The sequence below is a fragment of the Drosophila kikkawai genome, chromosome 3L (assembly GCF_030179895.1).
Source record: "Drosophila kikkawai strain 14028-0561.14 chromosome 3L, DkikHiC1v2, whole genome shotgun sequence".
Taxonomy (NCBI): Eukaryota; Metazoa; Arthropoda; class Insecta; order Diptera; family Drosophilidae; genus Drosophila; species Drosophila kikkawai.
Window position 1 is genome coordinate 21,529,314 of NC_091730.1, and position 20,742 is coordinate 21,550,055.

Sequence of the window (20,742 nt, forward strand, 5' to 3'; positions counted from 1 at the left end):
ATCGGACTACTATATCATAAAGTTGCCATTGGAATGGTAAGAAAATTAATACTATTATTATATGCTATGTATAAATACAACTCTTATATATTTATTTTTATTTTTTCTATTAAATTTACCAGAATGGATCGATTCTTAAAGATCAAATGCTCGTGCCGAAGTTAGCTTTCTTTCTTGTTTAATTTAAATTATAAATAAAAAATAAAAATTTATCTTTAATTTATGTGATTTTTGAACATTTATTCTTTACATAGCTTCTTAAACCAGTATTTAAACGACATTTCAAATTAGTTGGTTACCACTGTGCCAGCAGATTCCAAGCAGAACTGCTTTGCTCCAATCAGAACTGCTTTATCAAATTTTTACCGACTCTCAAAAACCGCCTTAGAGTGACCGTCCGGCGATAACTTATAGTTGCTGGAAAAACAGCGGTGAATGTAGGTATTTTCTCTCTCTCTTTGAGTATTGTTTTTCGCTATTCGTCTTCGCCGCTCATTCGTTGTGTTTGTGTTTGTGATTGTAAATAAAGGCCAAACATTCAGCGGGAAACTGTTAAAATCAACCTTTAAACCGGAATGTAGCACCTCGAAAGGGAGCAAACATCAACCGCAGTGTTCAATTAAATTAAGTGACTGGACAAGCGGGGCTTTCAGCGCCCAGGGCACAAGAATAGACGGCTATAAGAGGTGGGCAGGAAGTGGGAAGTGCGTTGATTGACAACAAACAAGGCGAAAGACGAAAAAATATATATGTATATTGTGTGTGTGTATTGGCCAAATGAAGCTCGCGCGTTGGTCATAAATATTAGTAGCAGAAAATCCAAAGTTTTGAGCCAACGTTATTCTCACACACAACACTCGTTCGCGAGCAGATCTCTTCGCCACCTCGCACTCGCTCACTCTCCCTCTCTCGCTCCCACACAAGTGAAATAGTCTCGTCGGCCTGTCGAGGCGGTCGGTTTTGTCCGCTATCGTTCGCCGAGTTATTGATATTGGAGGGTGTTAACGGACTGCTTTTGCACCTTATACTGGTGTTATCATGGCTGCGTCTCTTGCAAACTTTTTAAAGCGGACGCCAGCGATATTTGGTTCTCATTTCGGTGTGGAACGGTAAAGAACCTGCGTCGAGACGGCAGCGATTTCCGCCGCAATTCGCAAGAATAACACACAAAAATAGCCATATTTTTTCCCCAATCAAAAGCAGTGAGTTTGTGTGCGTGTATGTGCAAATACAGGAAGAGATCGGATCTGATCTAAAAGAAAAATCGAAAGAAAATACGGTGTGCAAAAGAAAAGTGCAAAGCGAAAGTTTTGATTGTGCAGCATCCGCCATCTCGCTCTGGCTGGCGCGCGTGTGTCGCCCGACTAACGGTAACGCCTCGCCTCGTCTCGCCTTGCATTGCCTCTCGCTCACTCCAACGCCAAAAGCCAACACCAACACATTCCAAGGAAAGCGAAAAGCGCGAGCGCGTGTGTGACTCAAGTGATTTTTGAATTTCGATTTTGATTTCCATTAAATAAAAACCGGAGGCTGGCCAGATGTGTTTATTAAATGATTGCGCACACTGTATGTTATTATGGCCCTATTGAACAAACTCTTCTTTCCCTCGGCAACACCAACAACACCCGCAAATTTAGCGGCGGCGCCCACGCTGACCGCGTCCGCAGCAGCAGCGGCAGCGTTAATTAACAGCCAAACAACGACATCAGCGGCAGCAACAGCAACAACAGCTTTGCCGGCACGTCCAACTCACTCCTCTGTCGGCGGCGGCAATAGTTCGTCGTCCGCAAAAGCTACAAAACAAACTTCGCGAAATTATCTAAGGTAAGTGTTTATCTGTTTACCTGGAAGCATTACACAGACAGGCATAGAACTGTACCGTGTCTAACACCCGGTATTAGTCGTCGATAAATGCGCAACAACAAAAGGCAGGGGGAAAAGAGGTGCAGCTGCAAAAACACAAAAGTCTCGCTCGCACACACGCGCATGCGAAAAGTCGTTCTCATGATGCGTTTCACACTTGCACCTCTCTGCGCCCGCCCTCTCTATAGCTACCTGCTGCGCTTCCTCTTCCCTTTGTTCGTACGCAAATTGGCAGAGAGCAAACGAGGACGATAACCCAGCAAACATATTCGGCTCCACCAGACGGTGTCACGTACGCAGCCAGCATACATATGTGATGTTTGCACGTAGGCTGATGTACGATTACTCAGATTTGCATCAGCCGGAAGTCGAGTAGATTCATACATATGCAAATTTGTTGCGGATTTCTAGACGCATTAGCCATTGCAGCTGTTACGAAAATGTAACAAAGAAGGCATTGTCATGGCCTGTCCCTTTCATTGGAGTAAAAACAATTACAGTAGACGTTGCCTAAAAGCCACCTGCAGGGTAAATTCTATTTAAATATTCTAGAGCTGATTTTTTGAAATCTATGGTAACAGAATTTTAAAAGATCTTTTTTTGGATTACTTCCTATAGTTCGTAGTTTATCCATAGGTAGGCTGTGTATAAATGGGAGATTGCAAGTTTTTCATGTATAGAAAATTAATTAAAAAGCTTCACTTGTATTCAAACCTCTTCTTCTTTGCCTAATTAGATTAGCCATGAATAATTAGGCCAACTTTGCTTTTGGCTACCACATTATGCGTATTCACTGTATATCGATAAAGATTGCTTTGCTGCAGAGATAGCAGCAACAACAAGCCCTAAATCACCCAACACCCCCAGCAGTGCATGTTGGGTAGCTATGGCAGAAACAACAACAGCAACAAACAAAAAGAACAGAAAAAGCAAAGCACTGCCCCGCGGGTGCATGTGTGGAAATAGAGCCGTTGACTGTTGCCTTTCTTTTCACTCCCATTGCTCCGCACCCTCGATTGAGCTGCGCGCGCAAATAACTGTGCCCCACTATGCTCTCCCTTTCCCTCGCTCTGTTCTCCTCTGTGCTCCACCACCCGATCGCGGTTCGTTTCATTCTCGGCTAGCTTCGTTATCGCTTCGTGAGAGTTCCATCTCGCTCCCACCGCTGGCACAAGTTGTGGGCGGGGGGCGTAGCGGGGGAGGGGCGGCGACGGCAACGTCAGGCGCAAATGTAAATAAAAGCGAATCACATGACTTGCTAATCGGCGGTCGCGGCCTGCTCTCGTGATTATTATGTCATACACATTTGTTGTTGGCGCGGCGCATTGTTTTTGTTGCCTCCGACGCCGCTCCTCCGCCTCTTCTGCGTTCCACACTTAATTCATTTCATTATTATTTATTACTACTATTTATTCATGCTGCTGCATACGCTTTACAATGTTTATTTTTGACACTTTCCGCACTTTGTGCGTGGGTTCTGATTGAGCTTGTTGTTGTTGCTTGGGGGATCTATGGCATGTGGCTGTGATTGCGGGGAATTAACAGAGGGATGCTCAGTTAACAGTTAACTGGTGGACACACCCACGTCCGGTTTTCTAGTAACTTGTAAACTGGCGATTTACCGCTACGCACGCAGGGGAAATTAAATTGAAATCAGCTCGTTAACCGCTTGTAATTTGATAGAATTAAAGGAATTAAAATTATAAAACCATATGATTAGAAATAAGAAGAAACATTTATAAATGTGACCGATCTGGTGTATTTTACACTTTGCAATTTATTGAAGTCGAACAAATTCAGACTGGTATCTGTTGGTAGAATCCCCAATTTGATCAGAATCTTAAAAGGAAACAAATAAAAAATGGCTTTTACCTTTCCCAAGCACCCTTGGGAATTGGCCCATTTTCCTTTTATGATGATAATGATTCCATTTCAAGTTTGTACTTTATATTGGCAATCAAAGGATTGCTAATCTAGAAAGTTTAATAAAAAATCATATCAAAAAAAGAACCACTTCATTAACATTTTCAGAAAACATTTAACCGAGTTTTGTTTTTGGAAATGTCACGGTGATACACCACCCACCTTTGATGCGAAATAAAGTACCGTAAATTGATGACAAACTTTTGGAGAAATTATTTCACCGGTCCTATAAAATTATTATGATCGTTTTCCCCTATTTTTTCGATCCGTAATCTGAGGGCCTCCGCCTCTGCTGGGCGGTGTTTAATTCGATTAGCGCCTCGTCCACGCTGTCAATCGGAGTCCTTATCGGTCAGACGCCGAGCGGGCATTTAAAATATATATAGCGTAATGGTGAAATTGTCAGATTCAAGTGTGTATTGGCCAATATTCGGGGCTGTATACACATTTATGGCCGCGCTTGTCGCCAACATTCGCCATCACGTGATAGAAACTTTTCACTTCGCTAATTAAGCGCCGCGAGCTTTCGGGGTTTTTGCACTTTGCCCATAAACACAGCACAACTTTACACACGTTCGCGCCTGGAGAATAACAAAAATAATAGTATTATGTATAAAAAAAAACCTGTAATGTGTGGACAGCTGGTGAGTCTAACTCCCCCGCAAAATGCCCCCGCCCCCCACGGAAGACCCCATTTATGACGCTATCTTTGCGCTAGGTCAGGTTTCTCGGATTCGCTGTAAACTAAACAAACGTTTACACTAATAGCAGTTAAAAACTATCCACTCTAGTCCACACCACTCCGCCCAAATAATTTATTTGTTTGTTTGCTTAATTTAGTCGGGTGGCGGCAATATATATTATGCCAGCACGCTTGGGTAAATTTCCACGACAGAATCTGAACCTTACTTATCGTTCATATTTCCCATTTCGCTTGATTTAAAAATAACATACTTTCGGTCTCTGATAGCCGCAGAGCTAAGAATAATAGCTGGCAAAAAAGTGGTCTACAATTAAAGTAATTGTGAAATTCTAAAAGTCAAGGTATGAACCTTATTTAGAATTTGCTCGTTGGTATTGTTTTTATTATCCTGATAAACATTAATGTTAAAAGAATGTAAGGTAAAAAAAAAACTGAAAAAAACTTTTGGTCATTCATCTTGTAATTCCCAAGTTCTCTTTTGGGAAAGCCTAAGTCACTACTTTTTAAGATTAAAAAAGTCTAATATAATTAGAATATTTGATTTACCATCAATATAGGCCTACACTGGTGAAATTCTAAAAAAAAAGTCTGGACACCTGAAGTGAATCAACCTGGGTTGCCAGTGAATCACTATTTTTTTTTCCAGCACCCAGCTTTCCAGTCCCATCATCGCGTCGTGACCAAGTTTAGACATTTGCTAGCCAGCTGGTCACATGACAGTTTTTTGTTTAATTTCGCCTCGATATATGCATGCTAAAAACGCAAAATGGTCGAAAAAATAAAGTAGAAAAGCAGCCGAAAAGCAGCCGAAAACCAGCCGTCGTCTGGCATCATGTGCCTTTGAAGGCGCGCATTCCTTAACCCAATTCGCAAGTCATTCGCATTCGCAATCGCCATTGCGTTTGCGTTCGACCGATATCCACCACATATGGCGTCCAAAAATACATATAGCCGTTATTAGCGTGCAGGTATTAATTCCCGATAAGTTCGGGGATTTCAGGCTCTATACAAACTGTGATTTCATACACCCCACGGACTGCGACTCGTTGTCGATCGTTGGACTTTCACATGGATCCCATCCCGCAGATACGCGCAAATCAAGGGAATTAGCACCTTTTGTGGAAAACTTTGGCCCAACAATACTCTCATTATGATCCGGGGACCCAGGCTTCAGGCACGTGTGAAACACAATAAAATATGCGTCCGATTGCCGATCAAACAAAGCCACACATATCAATCTTCCTCGCAAAATGGGGGAAAACAGCAACAACCAAACCAAACTGAATCAAACTGTCTGAATGAACCATTATGGATGATTTCACTTAGAGCCTTTGCGCCGGCTTAGTTCCACACACCGAAATGAGTCGTAAATTGGGAGCGAATGAGAATTCATTAATAGTTTTTGATAACTGCCCGCCAATTGAATGGCCAAACACTGCCAGACATCAATCAAAGTGGCGCTGGCTCGTCCAGGTGTGAACTTATTACATGGGCCGTAACGTTACGTTGATGCGAGCGAGCGCGGTAATAGAGTAATATAGTAATAGACCAGGTGCCAGCGTGTCTGGCTGTGGGCCATATGTCAAAAGAGTTTCTAGTGGTGCCCCAACATAGCTCCGACGTTCCCATTCCTGTGGCCATCCCCGCGAGCGCCTCGTGCCACCATAATCATCAGTGCAATTAAATATGTACGCTTTTGACTGCGGAGAAGTCGACACACAAACCTTAGTTATGTGCAAACAGAAATCAGCACATTTAAATGGCAGCGTGGAAAGGGGAGCGGCAGAGGCAGTAGTCGCGATGTGGTGGTGATGTGGTGCTTCATGTGCGAAGTCGCGTGGTCTGCCAAGTCATATGAGTAGTGAATCGTCGGCGACGACGACGCGTATCCACTTTTTGTTGTTGCCTCGGGACCCGTTCCGATAGCTGATGCACTCGGAGAAACAAAAGCTTAAGTAAATACCATCTGTAAATAAATAAGCAGGTTGATATCAGTTTACACGAGTGCGACTTTTAATAATTGCCGTATTGTTTAATTGATAGTTATAGAGGTAGAGAATCTGGCTCTTACTATAGTTTTTTCTGCGCATTTCTTTAAATGAAACGAATGCTAACAAAAAACTTTGTATTTTCTTTGTTAGCATATTCCTGGAGACTGGCACAAATGAAACATATTGAATTAATGTTAATTAAATTATCAATAATAACAAATATAAAACAATATATATTTAAACATGCCTTCAAGGCTGAAAACAAATCGATAAAAGGTCAGGGCTAATATTTTTGTTCTATTCAATTATATTACTAAAACTTATCAACACTTCACACCTTAAATTAAGGAATTATGATTGTCTCAAATGTCATTATAATTCTCAAGTCCTTTTTAGTTGGAAGTATAAAGTCGAAATTCATATTATTATATTGATATTGTTAAATTGGTTCCCTATACATAAAATGGTTTAAATATAGAAATATTTCAATATTTTCAACCAGTTTCTTTGTTCTTTTGTGATTCACTCGGTTTATCTGCAAGTGTAGGCGCCTAGCGCTTCTCTGTCTGCGGCCTGGCCCTGTTGTCACCCATTATCAGTTGACAAAACGCTTTAGTTTTTCACTGCCTGCCGCCTTATACTCTCATATCAATAAGCAAGGCAAACACAATAAGCGCCCCGAAGTGCCTAAGCCGTGAGCTCCATTAACGGAAGCTTAACGAGACACCTTATGGGTGAACCCATTGGGGGAGCCATTCCCGAATAGTTGCCAATGGCCCATGCATACGGCTCTATTTAAATTAATTTTACGACCCACGAACACTATTTGCCATTGCCTTAGGCCTAATCCAAATGCTCATCGAATCGCTGGGGCTTAAAAATGGGCATTATAACAATGAACAAAACACCTGGGATTACACTCGGCTGTTACTTCATGGAAATATTATGCGAGCTGGGCAAATAAAAATGTGAATAATGATACTGAAAATATTTCTTTTTATGAGTGTTTCGTGGAAGTTCAACTGTTGAGTCGTACAAGTCCAGAGCCAGATAGCCTTCAAGATAATTTAGTGTAAGCTCCATATTTAATGATCTTTTTTATTTATAGTTGCTTAGGTTATGGTGAAGATTAAAGTCAACAAGACATTATGAGCAATATATTTTTGATTTTATTATCCTTCTGTGTAACACAATAGAGAGCAAAGAAATTAAGTTTGGCAAAACCCCTTTAAATCAAATTTAAATGCTTTTAAATAATTATTTCATTGGTTATAAATTACTTATCGTATTTTTTATGTTGTAATTCCTTGTCCAAATTAGTGATAATGTATTTATTACCTCAAAAAATGATGTGAATTACTGCGTCATAATATGATTTTGTGCGAAATTTACTGCCGTCTGATGTTTTCAAGCCGTAAGTGTTCAAGGAACTTGGTTTTGCGTTATCAGCAAGGTCTGCTCTTGGTTTTCCATGATCGTTTTTCTTTATGTAAGTATTTCCATTAATCTCGAATTACCGTTTTTGCTGAATGAAACATTATAATTGATTAAGGAGTTCTTGAGACGTTTTCCTTCTGCTATTTTATTACCATATTTCATTGACAAATGACGGAAGTTTCAGCTTGTTTTCATAGAATGGTGCGATCACTGGATATCGTCATCATTCTGTGTGAGTCTTGGCTGTTGACATTTGGGCCATGATCTCACCTGAGTGGGTTGGCTTATATTCCCGGGGCTGCCCAATTGAGTCACGTTGTGTTTGCGCGGGTGCCGCAAGTACACATTAGTTAGCACTTGTTGAGTGTACCTTATGGCCAGTTCCACAGGTGGGAAATTCTGTTAAATTTTAAGAAAACTCTAGAAATTAGAATTAATAATTATAATTATTTATAAGGCGTTTAGAAAAGTGATTTCTTTTTTATTGTATTTTTCTTTGAGAATCTGATATTTCTCTGAAGCTGACCATATTGATATTTCTTTTTACCTGAAAACTTTCATTGATTGATTGCGCCCGCAAGTGCTCACCTCAGCACCCATCCCGGCCCCTTTTCCGGGTCTGTTTGCATTGGTCTCAAGTGACAATGAAAATCACTCGATATTTTTGTCGTCATTTGCTCATTAGTATTGTGAGCAACGACGACGACGACAACGACTCTTGTTTGTATTTACTTTTTGTTATTTTTGTTTGCCAGACTGATAAATTCCTTATGTTGTGCCTGTACGCTCTCCAAAATAAGTGGGAAAAAGGGGGTATGTGGGTGGTAATGGCGGTGTTGCCAATTTGCTTTGAACTTGACATTCGATTTTCGCAAAAAGGACGGGGTGAAGGTCGTCCGATTGCTTTTATTTTGTTTCAATTTTATTTTATTTTTATATTCATTCCGAGACTTGAGTACAGAGAGAGACATGTGTTTACTGGATTTATTTGTGTGTGCATAACTGCTTATAATGGGCCCAATGATAATGATAGGCAATTTGCTGGGCGCAGCTCCCGCTGCCGCCGTCGTTGTCGTCGCAGTCGTTATATATAGGCATCCGTGTATATATGGTTATATCCATTGTCGCAGCCCAACAACGCCAACGTCTCCAGCGTTTCCATCGCCATCATCGTTGTTGGACGGTCGGTTGGTTGGTTGGGTCATGTGACTTGTTGTATGGATGGAGCAACTGGTTGTTGTTTCGCTTTGCTTTTGCTTTTCTGTTGCTTTTTCTGCCGCCGCTGCTGCCGCTTTTGCCTTGCCTTTGCCTGGCTTTTGTTGGCTTTGTTGTCGTCGCTTTGGAAATCTGTGTTTATTTGCCACGCTCTCTTTCACTCACTCACCCGCGAACACAAAAATACAGAAAGCACTGGGGAAAACAGTGCCTTCCAAAGACGGGAATTCATTTCATTCTTGAAGGCCTTGGAGAAAAACCCTCTTTTAAAGTTCAAGATTTAGAATTTCCTGAAACTTTGCAATGAATGTTTAGTTACCCTTTTCTTATGAGGCTTAAAGTTTAAGCTTTAGATTCTATTGTATTATCTTGAAGGCTTCTTCTATTGAAGACAATTAAGTCATAGATAGTTCATACCTTGAATTAAGCTATTTTTAATGGCATTTTTATGATTTTCAAACTGGTATTTAACTCCAACTTCAAGCTAAAGTTCAAGTTGAGTTACCCAACCACTTCTGGCCCAAGGCATATAAACAAAGTTCAAAATCGGAAACTTAGCTCTAAAGTACTTTTGTTGTAATCTAAGATGTTTTAATATTTTTTCATTTGTAAAGATCACTGTTTTGATCAACTTTACCATTTTATTAACTTTTAAATGACCATCGGTTTGAAAAATGAGATGGTGGTTCCAGAACTTATTATAATTCTATACAAATAACTTTTTTAACGCTTAGGGTTCTAGATTTAATACTATTTGGGTTTTTTCGCAGTGTAGAGATAGCAAAAAGGGTGGAGATACGCTCTGTAAAGTCATTAACAGATGCTGATTTGATTACAATTGTGCGCCTTCAACGCGTCGTCTTTGTTTGTGGAACTGTCTGGGCATATCGATACAGAGTGACTTCCCCATATCAATCAGTGGCGCGGAGTGGCGGAGTATCCGAGGGCTAATCAAAACATAATCCAGGCAAAGACCGATAACGCCCGTCACCCACTCGAGTGGCCCTCGGCCGCACATCCCCGCCTATAAATACACCTGACCGAATCAATCAAAATATAGTGCAGAGCCGCGGCGAAAGAGAGCTCTGTGGGATCGGGGCGAGTGAGTGCCTCCTCTGCTCATTATGTATGCATGTATACGTATTTATTTGCTCAATATTGTTTGGCTGTGGCTCGCTTTTGTTTTGCTTGCGTAGCTGAAAAAGCATGTGATCCCGGCGAGTGCCCCGTCCGCTCCACCCGTCCCAGGGAAATAATAAAAATAAAAGCCGAAAGCAAAAAAAATAGTAGAATAAACAACGCTGCCGATATTCCGCTGACTGCCTGCTCTTCGAGCGATAAGCCAACTTAGCAGCCGTCCGATAATTGTTTTCGCGCAGATCTCTCCCCTCTGTATGCCCACCGACTTGGCCAGGTCAGCAGCCAAGAACGTCGTGTGTGCCTTCTGACTTTTAGCCCCATATGCTCACGTAGTCATTCCCCCCATCGGCGATCAGGGCTGCTGACAAAGTCCATTTAGCCGGCAGGCGTATGGCTGCACTCTACCGCGAAAAGCAACAAGTATTTTAGTTTCTGCACTGCTACGCTAAAATTGAGCATGACGAAAGCGTACAAAAAACGGGTTTCATTTATTTTTACAAGTTAAATTATTTACAATATTTAATTATTACAATTAGAGTTAGCCAAAATAAACTAATTTAATTTATTTTAAAGTTCTGAAGATCTAACATTCAAAAGTATGTTTTATTTTTTAAAACTTAAAAATCATTAAGGCATAAGTTATTTAGTTTATAAAGGCAATCCTAACATTAGGGCATCCAGAGATCAGAACCACTTGGGAATTTTAAGGACAAGCTACAATTAATATGCAATAAGTTAGATACATTTTTGGTTATTAATATTTTCATTGATGTACATACATATGTATACAGTATTTTATACACCAAAATTTAATAGGGTTAAAAATTTTATAGCAAATTTATTAAACCGTTTGAAACCAAATGCGAATCAAACTGCGGGTTTTCTACAAACAAATTAAAAACTGTAAATAAAAAATTCAAACCTGGAAATCACCTGTTAAATTGGCTCCCCTAGAGCATTTAACCTTCGGCACAAATCAAAAACCATCTGAAGAACCCCTTGAGTGTTGGTATTCAATTTTGGCCATATGTCTTTCAACTAATCCATCAAACAATCATTCATCGTTGTCTCTTGACTTTTGCCCAAGATATTCCTTCCTTTCTCTTTCTATGTTTATTTGTGTTTGTGTTTTTTTTCTTTTTCTTTATTTTTTGTTAATTTTTAAACAACATATTAACACATCAGTCTGTGACAAGCAACAAATGGTGGCCACATGATGCTCGTCCGACATCGCCTCGGGTTCGTGTTCGGGTTCGGTTCGTTTATGCTCGGTTTTGGGTTCACAGCTGGACGGGATGGCTGGGTTGGATGGGATCGGATCGATTCGGATCCGACGAATCATGTGAGCGGCGCTCCAAATTGGATGCCCCATGTCGCGGCCCCGAAGTCGCCTCGTTTAGGATCGCTGCTCGTATTATCTGCATGGGTCTTTCAGCGTACTACCTCGTACTACAAATACGACGAGCCCATATCGATTGGCCCGCCTGGCTGGCCAGGCCTTATTATAATGCATATACCGAGTGAGCCAGCTCGTCGTCGTCGTTCGCCGTTCGTCTCGCTCTGGCGCTGTTGCCTCACGGGACCTGGGTATTCCGTACCCTGTCCCCCCTTCCAGTGCCCGAGCTCCCGAGTTACCGAGCTCCGAGTTCCCCCAGTTCCCAGTGCGATCGCGAACGCCTTGAACTTCATTTGCTGACTAGCATCGCGGCCATAAAGATATCGACGCGTCGTTGTTCGTCCGTGCTAATCGGGGGCCCAACGGTAAATGTTACAGTTCAAACTTCTCTAACTCGAGCTAGGGAAATAGAAAATATGAAATTAAACAAAATAAAATAAATGTAAATTTCAAGAAAATGTAATTTAAATAATACATGTGTATTTTAGGGCTGACTTAACTCTAAAATGGAAAAATATGAGTGTTGAAATAAAACTTAAAACAGCTGCCATTTTATATAATCGAACAATGACGAATTTTCAGTTAAGTATAAATAAAATCCATAATTTGGTCTCCTTTTTTTTAATAAAATTAATTTTAACATCAACAAATAATAATAATAAATATTCAAATTACAATTTAGAAAAAAAATTTACTACACAAAATCAGCAAATGAAAAAGAAAATTTTAAATTAAAAATTTATTTTTATTGGAAAATCAAAACCAATTTCTGCAACTCTTAAATTAAAGTTAAAATATAATAATAGAATTTTAAATATATCTAATTTATATTTATATAAAAAAATAACTAATAATTTCGTTCGTTTGGCAAAATAATATTATTGACATACACACATCTCTACCCTGTTTACTGTTTGTGTAAAAAATATATAATATAATGAGCGGTACTAATACTACTAATCAATTATAGTAGTCGTTATGACTTATTTGTTAGTAAATAATGAAATTGTTTACCTTTTTATTGGCAAGCGTGCGTATAAACTATGTGAATTAGGCTTTAAATTGGTGATTCAGTTATGACTTTTCAGAATTTAGCAGCTTTTTATTTGTAAATTGTGAAATGTAATTAGAAAGGAAACCCTATTTAATGATCTTGTGAAAAGTTTTATTTTGAATTTCCCATTTAATTTTTTAGCTTAACAATAAACACAAATAAACTAGAAATTAAAAATAACTTATTTTTATATATTTTGTTTTTAATATTCCAATAATTTTTAAATAACATTTGTAATTGAAAACTCGTTTGTATTATTTATAACAAAAGGCAGTCTATTCTATTTTCAAAAACCCCTTCGAGTTCCAAAAATGTAAATTTTTAGTGATTTTTGTTTGGTTCTTACTTGTTTCCAGTTACAGGAATTTTTAAGTTGGGCAAGGTCGAGTTAGAGAAGTGCAACCGTGCCGCATTACCTTCCAAACAGACAGTTGGCGCTATCGCGAGGCTGCAGGTGGAATTACCCTTTGTCGCCGCATGCATACGCCGCCCTTTAAATACAAGTAAGCACGGCCCATAAATCTGACCTGATCCGCGAAGAGCTGGACATTGGTCAACTCGGTTAGAACAAACGAACCGCCGACGCCGCCGGTCAAGTCTGGCCTTATAGTGGATATTATATGTATTATTCCGGACCAGAACTCGTGACCAGCCCCAAAAACCGAAAAACACCGCCACTATAATCTCTGTGCGTGCGGTGTTGTTCGGGGTCCCCCTTCTTATCGCTGGGCTGTAAAATATTTATTAAGCTCTAAAACTAGTTGGCCCACTCCCCCTACCAGTTAACCCCGCCCCCAGGTACCGCCAATGACTATCATCAGTTTGGGTTAATTGTTAATTATAGCGCTAATTTCACGAGAGCGCCTTTTCAAAGTTAGCGCTACTTAGACAAGCCGTTTATAAACGCACTAAAAATAAATTAGCTCAAATCTGTTTCACGAGCGCTGCCAACGGGCAATCTCGGGGGTAAAGTGGATTTCGGAGTGGATATGGGTGTAGGGAAGGAGAAACTTTAACAGGAACTAGTTATAAGATGATGATGTACTGGAGTTTAAGTGTTACTTTGGGAAACACTACTACTAAGGTATCAAACCTAAATTGTCATAAGAATAGGGGTTTTGTTTCACTCAAAGATCGTCTCTTAGTTAATACAGGAATCGAAAGGGTGCTTTTCATCAATATCTCTTCCGAGCTTAGCCTGCAATGTACAAGCAAAACGACTACAACAGTTGCAAAAGAGTTCCTGAAGCCTCTTAAGAGGAAGACCAATTCATTTAAGTTCTTTATTTTTTTTTTGGGTTGGGCCGATTTTATGAGCTCTGTACGAAATTGCATTAATTCTCTTCTCCATTTGCTAAGTATTCTATATTTAATGTCGTTGCGAAATACCTATTCACGCACCCTAAGTAATTCCATGGAAATCCGTTTATAATATACGAAAGCAATGGTGTATGTACCTCACTTCTAATGTATATGTCTACTTTGGATCACCCAATTATAGAACCGACGAAAATAAATTGCCTTAATTTAACATTCGCGTTCGCCAGCCGTCATGTGACTAGTGACACCTTCACTCTTCGCATTTCGTCGAGTTCAAAGGTCAGCCGCTAGTACATTTCAGCGGCCTTATCTTTTAGTTTCTGAATGTAAAAGATTTCACGACAAACACTATTCAAACGTAGGGGGGCGCATGAGTAATCGTCACGTGCCAACCGCTAGGGTCGCTATATATAGAGCATAGCATTTGCCATTTTATCGGCGACAATGAACAGAATCGAGAATAAGAGCGCTGTTCGAGATGTGCGCATTATAATGGACCTCATCTGTCTGGTCTGGCCTGCTGTGGGAAAATGTATGTGGCGAGGGTGGCACTTTAATGACCTTCGAGCGGGACTCTGATATTTCGATTTGAAGGTGTGGCAAGGCAAAATAAGACACACAAAAAAAACTACGAGTATGGGGGAATTATGATTATTATATCCGGCAGAACATGTGATGTCCAATTCAAAAAATTTGGGTCACAAATAGCCAAAGACTTTTAAGTGAAATTACCTTATTGTTTAACCTTTAAACTTTTCCAAATATAGACACACAATATTTATTGCCTTTCCATAAAGATAAATATATCTCTAAAACTATAAAGATAAATATCCTATTTATGACTCATTTACTACCCTTCCATAAAGATCAAAAATTAATTTTTACCTCAACTTTTCCCCGTTTGTTGCAGTCGTTTCCCCTTCGAGGGCAGCCAGGTGCGAGTTTTGCTCTACAAAGAGGATGACAGTCGGCGCCTACTCTTCGACTCAAATGCCCTGCAGAAGGTGACCCACAGGGACTCATCGGCCACCTCAGCATCGGCAGCATCCTCATCATCATCCACGACGAGTGGCGGTGGAAAGTTCCTTAAAAATGAAAAGTACACGTCGCTGCAGCAGAATGGCAAGATTCAGGCCAAGGCACATTCCACCAACGGCAGCAACTTCATCGAGGTGTGCGCGGAGTATGGCTACAAGGTGAGTCATCCCTCGTCTCTAATCAATTTGTTCCCTAGCAGCGTAACTGTGGATAAATAAGTTAAACATTGCCATGTGTTTTTCCAGCACAATCGACCCTCTGGAGCGGACATCACACCGCTGGGCGAGATGGTGTTTGGCTCCCTGCCCATGTCCTTTTGCGGAACGGCCCTCAAGGTACACTGGCTGCCGGAGCCGGCGAGGATACTGTGCTCTCAGGTCTACCTGACGCCCACCAGCAGTGGTTCCGGGGGTTCCGGCCATTCGCCCTACTCCACGCTCTCCATGAACAGCCTGGCGACGCCGCGCAGCTCAATATGCAGCGAACTCGGCTCCATGGACGGTCTTTCGATGAACTCGTTCTCGATGCCGTTCAGCGTGAGTGTGGGCCGTCAGATGAGCTTGACGCCACCGCTGGATGTACCCGCAGCACCGGCGGACCAGCAGTCGCTATCGATTCATTCGATCGACTCGAGTGGGCCGCGCTACTCCTCCACATACAGCACGGCCACAGACTCGGGATATTCGGCCAGCGGGAGTGGCAGCGGAGCTGGCGTGGATCAGTGGTCCTATCAGTACTCTTCCACGCGCAGCAGCTTGGGGAGCGTGCTCTCCGACCAGTCGGATGCGATGAGGAAGCTCAGCGTTGACTCGGCCTGCTACTCGGGCTCCTCGCCTTACCTGGACGGATTTGCCAGCGATGGCTGCCTGCAGCGACGAATCTCACGCAATTTGCGCACCTCCTTTGAGAACGAGCATTCCAAGAACGATTTTATCGGCTTCCTAAGCGACAATTATGCGATGGCTTCAGGCGGAGGTGGTGGTGGTGGAGCTGGAGGAGGCAATGGCAGCGGCGGCAGCGAGGGCGGTGGCATGGCTCCGCCACAGTACAGGCGCGCCAGCTACAGTGCGAACGAGTCGCGTAGCAATCCGGAAATCGGCCGGCGACAGGCCAACATGCGTCGCAGGGCCAAGCTGGGACTGGCCGTGTGCATCTCGATGAGCGAGTCCTTCGAGGAGGAGATGGAGCTGTTCTGCAGCGAGCATATTGCCCTGCTGGAGTCCATGCTCAGCCGACTGAGGGCCAGCACAGAGCATGCGTACATCAATCACAAGAACTTCCTGCAAATCATGTTCCAGGCGTGGCAGGATACGCAACAGTGGTTCAGCGATCTCTTCACCGCTCCGCGCATCAAGACGCCCGTCTGGCTCAGCATCACCACCAGCGGCAGCAAGTACTCCAAGACTGTGGCCGAGAGGTTCATCAAGGAGCTGTGCGACCTGCTCTCTTTTGCTGACACCAAGGACTCTAATTTGTAAGTTAAATTCTCAAAATAGAAGCAGTATTAAATGATTACTTATATTTATACATTATTCCGCTTGCAGCTTCATCAGCACCATGCTGACGGGGATTCTCACGCATCACCTGGGCTGGGTGGCCACCGTTTCCGCCTTCAATAGCGCCGGCTCCAGGCGATCGGAGTCCTCCGCCTCGGCGGCTGCCATTGAGCAGCGGGCCAAGCTTATCCAGGTGGCCCAGAAGCATCCGTACAACGCTTTGTGGGCCCAACTGGGCGACTTGTATGGCGCCATCGGCATGCCCCCAAAGCTGGCGCGCACCATTGTTTGCGGAGCGGAGAAGCTCTGGGTGGAGAAGCTGCTTAACGTGCTCACCTACTTCATACGCTGCAGCGAGGTGCGTCGAGCGGCCAAGCGAGAGGACTTCAACAAGCAACTCATCAACGATCTGGTTGTGGCGCAAGGCCAGAGCCAAAGTCAGACTGGTGCCGGTCAGGAGCGGCACAAAAGTCCTCCGACGCAGATGCGGGGACTGAGCAGGGCGGCCACCTGCAAGCAGAATCTGAATGCCATTGCCGATGATGCGGACGACGAGGATGGCGAACTGAATGGCTACGGCGAGGATGATGACAGCGATTTGAATCGCGATGGGATGGATCCGGGATCCATAGATGCCAGGGATGGCATGCAGACGCTGAAGAAGAACGAGATTCCCACAGTGCTGGCCTTCCGGGATTCGCATTTTGTGCAGCAGGAGCTGCGAATTGGCAACTACCTGATGGACACGGGCATTGACAAGAAGACGCTGCTGGCCCGCCAGGCGCAGCAGTATTTTCGCACTGGCAAGGACGGCCGGATCCGTTTGACAGTGACCACGCCAGATAACGTGGAGCTGTGCATGGAGGAGGAGCAGTCGAGCGGCACCACTGGCTCTGTGGGCACAGGCTCCGTCGATGACGGGGCCATCGAGGCCATCGAGTTTATCGAGGACAACAACGTGGAGGCGCCGCCGAAGAAGAACTTCTTCTGGAACATGGTGCCAGTGGCGGGGGTTAAAGAGGGACTCAGTCTCAGTGATCTGGCCAAGCTGCAGCAGGGCATCCGGATTATCAATCGTAAGCTGGAGCGCCGCTGCAGCAGCTATTCCGTAGAGGGCGACCAGCCGCTGATCAAGGCGGGCGGCGGACCCACTGACTTTGAGCCACTGAGCCACGAGAGAAGGGCCTCGCATCTGTCCCTTTCGGATCTCATCACCCAGAACAGCATGGGCAAGAGCGATCGCATGACCTGGGGCATCGAGCCCATCAAGGAGAACGTAAGTCTGGAGGAGCAGATCCACTTTGACCACTGCCACAAGCTGATCGAGCGTGAGCATGGCATTTGCCGGCAAACCTCAGCCGTTGACAATGGCAATGGCGTTGTCTTTGTCCTCGGCGACAACGAGCCGCTGGTCAATCTAAAGAAGAGCAGCGAAGATCTCAGTGGGGACCACGACACCAAACCTGGCCTGTTGCTCTGCGCCCAGCATCAGCGCACCCACGACAGGAGCAAGCACTCGGGCATGAAGTTCAACTTTGAGCAGTATCCGCAGATTGCTACCAACTACATGAAGAGCAAGAACCTGGTGATGTCCAACTACGATTTGCTCATGGACAAGGCCACCAAGCTGGAGGCCAGCGAGGCGGCGGCAGCTCTCAAGGGCAGTGACAGTACGGCCACCTTGGCGGCCAGTAGTAGCTCCACAGCCGCCCCGCCGACGCCTGTAACTCCCACGGCCACCACCACCACCAGCACGGATCGCTGTGTGGTCTGCAGCAGTGGCGGTGGCGGGCTCAGCTCCTCGGCCACCTGGAACCAGACACCCTCCAACGCCACCGAGCTGGAGTTTGAAACCGACGAGGTGCACTGCTACAATCAGAATGTGACCAGCTCCAAGGTCCTACAGTCGGTGAACTCGGCGGCCTCCATTGACACCCTCAAGTCGGCCGAGCCACTGATTCCGACGACACCGCAGACCACGTACATGCGTAAGCAGCAGCCCAAGCGGGTGCCCTCTGGGCGCAGCTCAGTGTCCTCGGTGGCCGCCAAGTGTGCGGCGGTTAATGTCACCCAGCAGCTGCTGAAGTTGCCCGTTCCGGGTGTGAAGGAGTTGCCGCAGGACGACGACTCGCCGGGCGAACAACTGCGAGCCGGCTTCATTCCCTCGCTGCTGCTGAGCGTCAGCGATCACTATGTCTCCGACATGGTACTCCAGGTTGGTGTACAGATCTTTGCAAGCCTCTAACCAGACTATTATAATTGATATTCCTCATTTTCCAGGGCACTTGTGCTCCGCCCAATAAATGGGAAATGCATCTGCGTGAGGATCTGGCTTTGGCCGCGCGCTCTGCCTCGCTCATCTCACAGCCGGCGGAGAATATAGCCATTGTGGCGGACATGGACAAGTGGGATGTGCGGCTCATATCGTCGCAAACGCAGCAGTTTCCGTATGCCGGTGGCCAGAGCTCGCCGGTGGGAATGTCACAGCTGGTGTCCAGCATGTTGGAAACCGTGCAGGCCATGCATGCCGGTGGCATACCCGCCTATGAGGTGCATACTCCTTGATCTGAATCTTATAGAGACTTTTCCAATAACTTTCCTAATTTCTTTTGCAGTGCCTGTCGTTTCTGGAGTCCAAGTTGCAGGAGATCTATCTGCAATCGGAGACCCTGGCCGCCTTCCTGTTGGAAACAGATCCCTGCCGGCTGAGCGATATCACCAATCCGCTGCAGCTGTCCGAGAACGATGTGCCGCTGCTGCTGTCCATCGCCTATATACACACGCCCAAGATCAGCCGCAAGTGCGGCATCAGCTTCAGGTGACAGGTAACAGTCGCCGCCAGCTGAAGACCCCTTCAATCAGCCTCTGCTCTCATCAAGGCATCATCCAAAAAGCGAAACATGCAAATACTCCAGCGAATTTTCATTTCACTGATTTTGTGATATATATTTATAGACGTGAGTGAATCTAGCGCCTTAATGCAGGATACGTTAGTGAGCCATAGCTTAGCCTTAGTCCTCGAACCAGACCACTTCATCGATTCATCGAAATTTACCACATCCACTCATCACGCTCCCATGAAGAAGTATTGTAAATTATTTGGGTCAGATTGCGCTGGCGATGGCCGGCTTAGCAGCACTCGACGGGGCGCTGCTATCGGATCGATCGGACGCCAAAAACATATCTTGCCCCGCCCCCTCCCCCCAATTTTGTAGTGCTTGATTTAGATTTAATAATTTATGACAGCCGTAATATAATCATAGAATTAATTGTATACATTTACAATATGCCTAGGGAAGGAGTGCAGCCACTAAAGTAAGTTAAAGAGCATTCGAGGAAGTACCTCGAGGATATGCAGACAAAATGTGTATATATTTTTGCAAAGAAGAATATAAACAAAAACTGAAAATACAAATTTGCGAGTGGTGTGTTTCATTTATTGGGTTTAAATTCGGAATTGTTTGATATTTAAGAATGGGATATACAAATGCTTCCGTTATTTTTAGCTATTATAATTTATTATTATTTTTGTAGATCTGACTTATCGGACTTTTTCTCTCTATATACTTTACTAAAGCCTTGATTAGGACCACAATTGGAGTGCAATTCAGACTTGCTCCTGTTTTCACTTTCGAAAAAGGGACACTGAATCTTTGTTACAGACCTTTCAGTTTTCACATTTGAATGAAAGCTATTTCTTTACTTATCGATTTAGATACCCAAGCACAGATATTACTTATTTAAAAATTAAAGGGCAAATGCAAAAATGTTATTAAATGTACATCAACAATTTAATTAAAATGACTGAAACTTTTAAAGTGTACAGGTTACCTTTTTAGATTCCACAAATAAGAAAGTTATGTAAAATTGTTTTTTACATTTTTACCAGAAGTGTGCATCAACAATTGGGCATACTTTTGGGAGCCAGTGTCTAGAAATGTCTACAAAATGGAGGAGATACCATAAATTATTATGGAAACGAGTGGAAAATTATATATTTGTATTCCTTTTATTTTATTTCACCTATGTATATATCAGAGCGCAAAAAAATCATTTTTAAATCGAATTCCTCGATTCTATTTATTTTGGTCGATGCTCTGAATAGGTTTTGAAACTATCGATGTACCTAAAACTGCAAATAGGATCGTTTTTTTCCTGCAAAAACT

At 43.4% G+C, this 20,742-nt stretch overlaps 1 protein-coding gene and 2 long non-coding RNA genes across 4 annotated transcripts; 1 reads left to right on the forward strand and 2 right to left on the reverse strand.

Moving 5' to 3' along the window:
- Positions 1–519: 519 nt before the first annotated feature.
- Positions 520–19,995, forward strand: LOC108078821 (folliculin-interacting protein 2). Of its 2 annotated transcripts, none has more exons than XM_017172905.2 (6): positions 520–1,824; positions 14,953–15,238; positions 15,326–16,554; positions 16,625–18,791; positions 18,857–19,126; positions 19,192–19,995. In XM_017172905.2, exons 1-6 carry the CDS (start codon positions 1,577–1,579, stop codon positions 19,396–19,398), a joined length of 4,407 nt encoding a protein of 1,468 aa, XP_017028394.1. In that variant the 5' UTR covers positions 520–1,576; the 3' UTR covers positions 19,399–19,995. The 2 variants fall into 2 exon arrangements, with proteins under 2 accessions (XP_017028394.1, XP_017028395.1); XM_017172906.3 differs by lacking the exon at positions 520–1,824 and adding an exon at positions 12,885–13,225.
- Positions 7,827–9,507, reverse strand: LOC138928508 (uncharacterized). Its single transcript, XR_011444927.1, has 4 exons — positions 9,452–9,507; positions 8,465–9,395; positions 8,070–8,316; positions 7,827–8,005 (listed from the first exon to the last, which is right to left on the reverse strand). It is a non-coding gene; the product is annotated as an uncharacterized lncRNA (long non-coding RNA).
- On the reverse strand, positions 11,383–15,019 carry LOC138928299 (uncharacterized). Its single transcript, XR_011444801.1, has 2 exons — positions 14,928–15,019; positions 11,383–12,067 (listed from the first exon to the last, which is right to left on the reverse strand). It is a non-coding gene; the product is annotated as an uncharacterized lncRNA (long non-coding RNA).
- Positions 19,996–20,742: the final 747 nt, after the last annotated feature.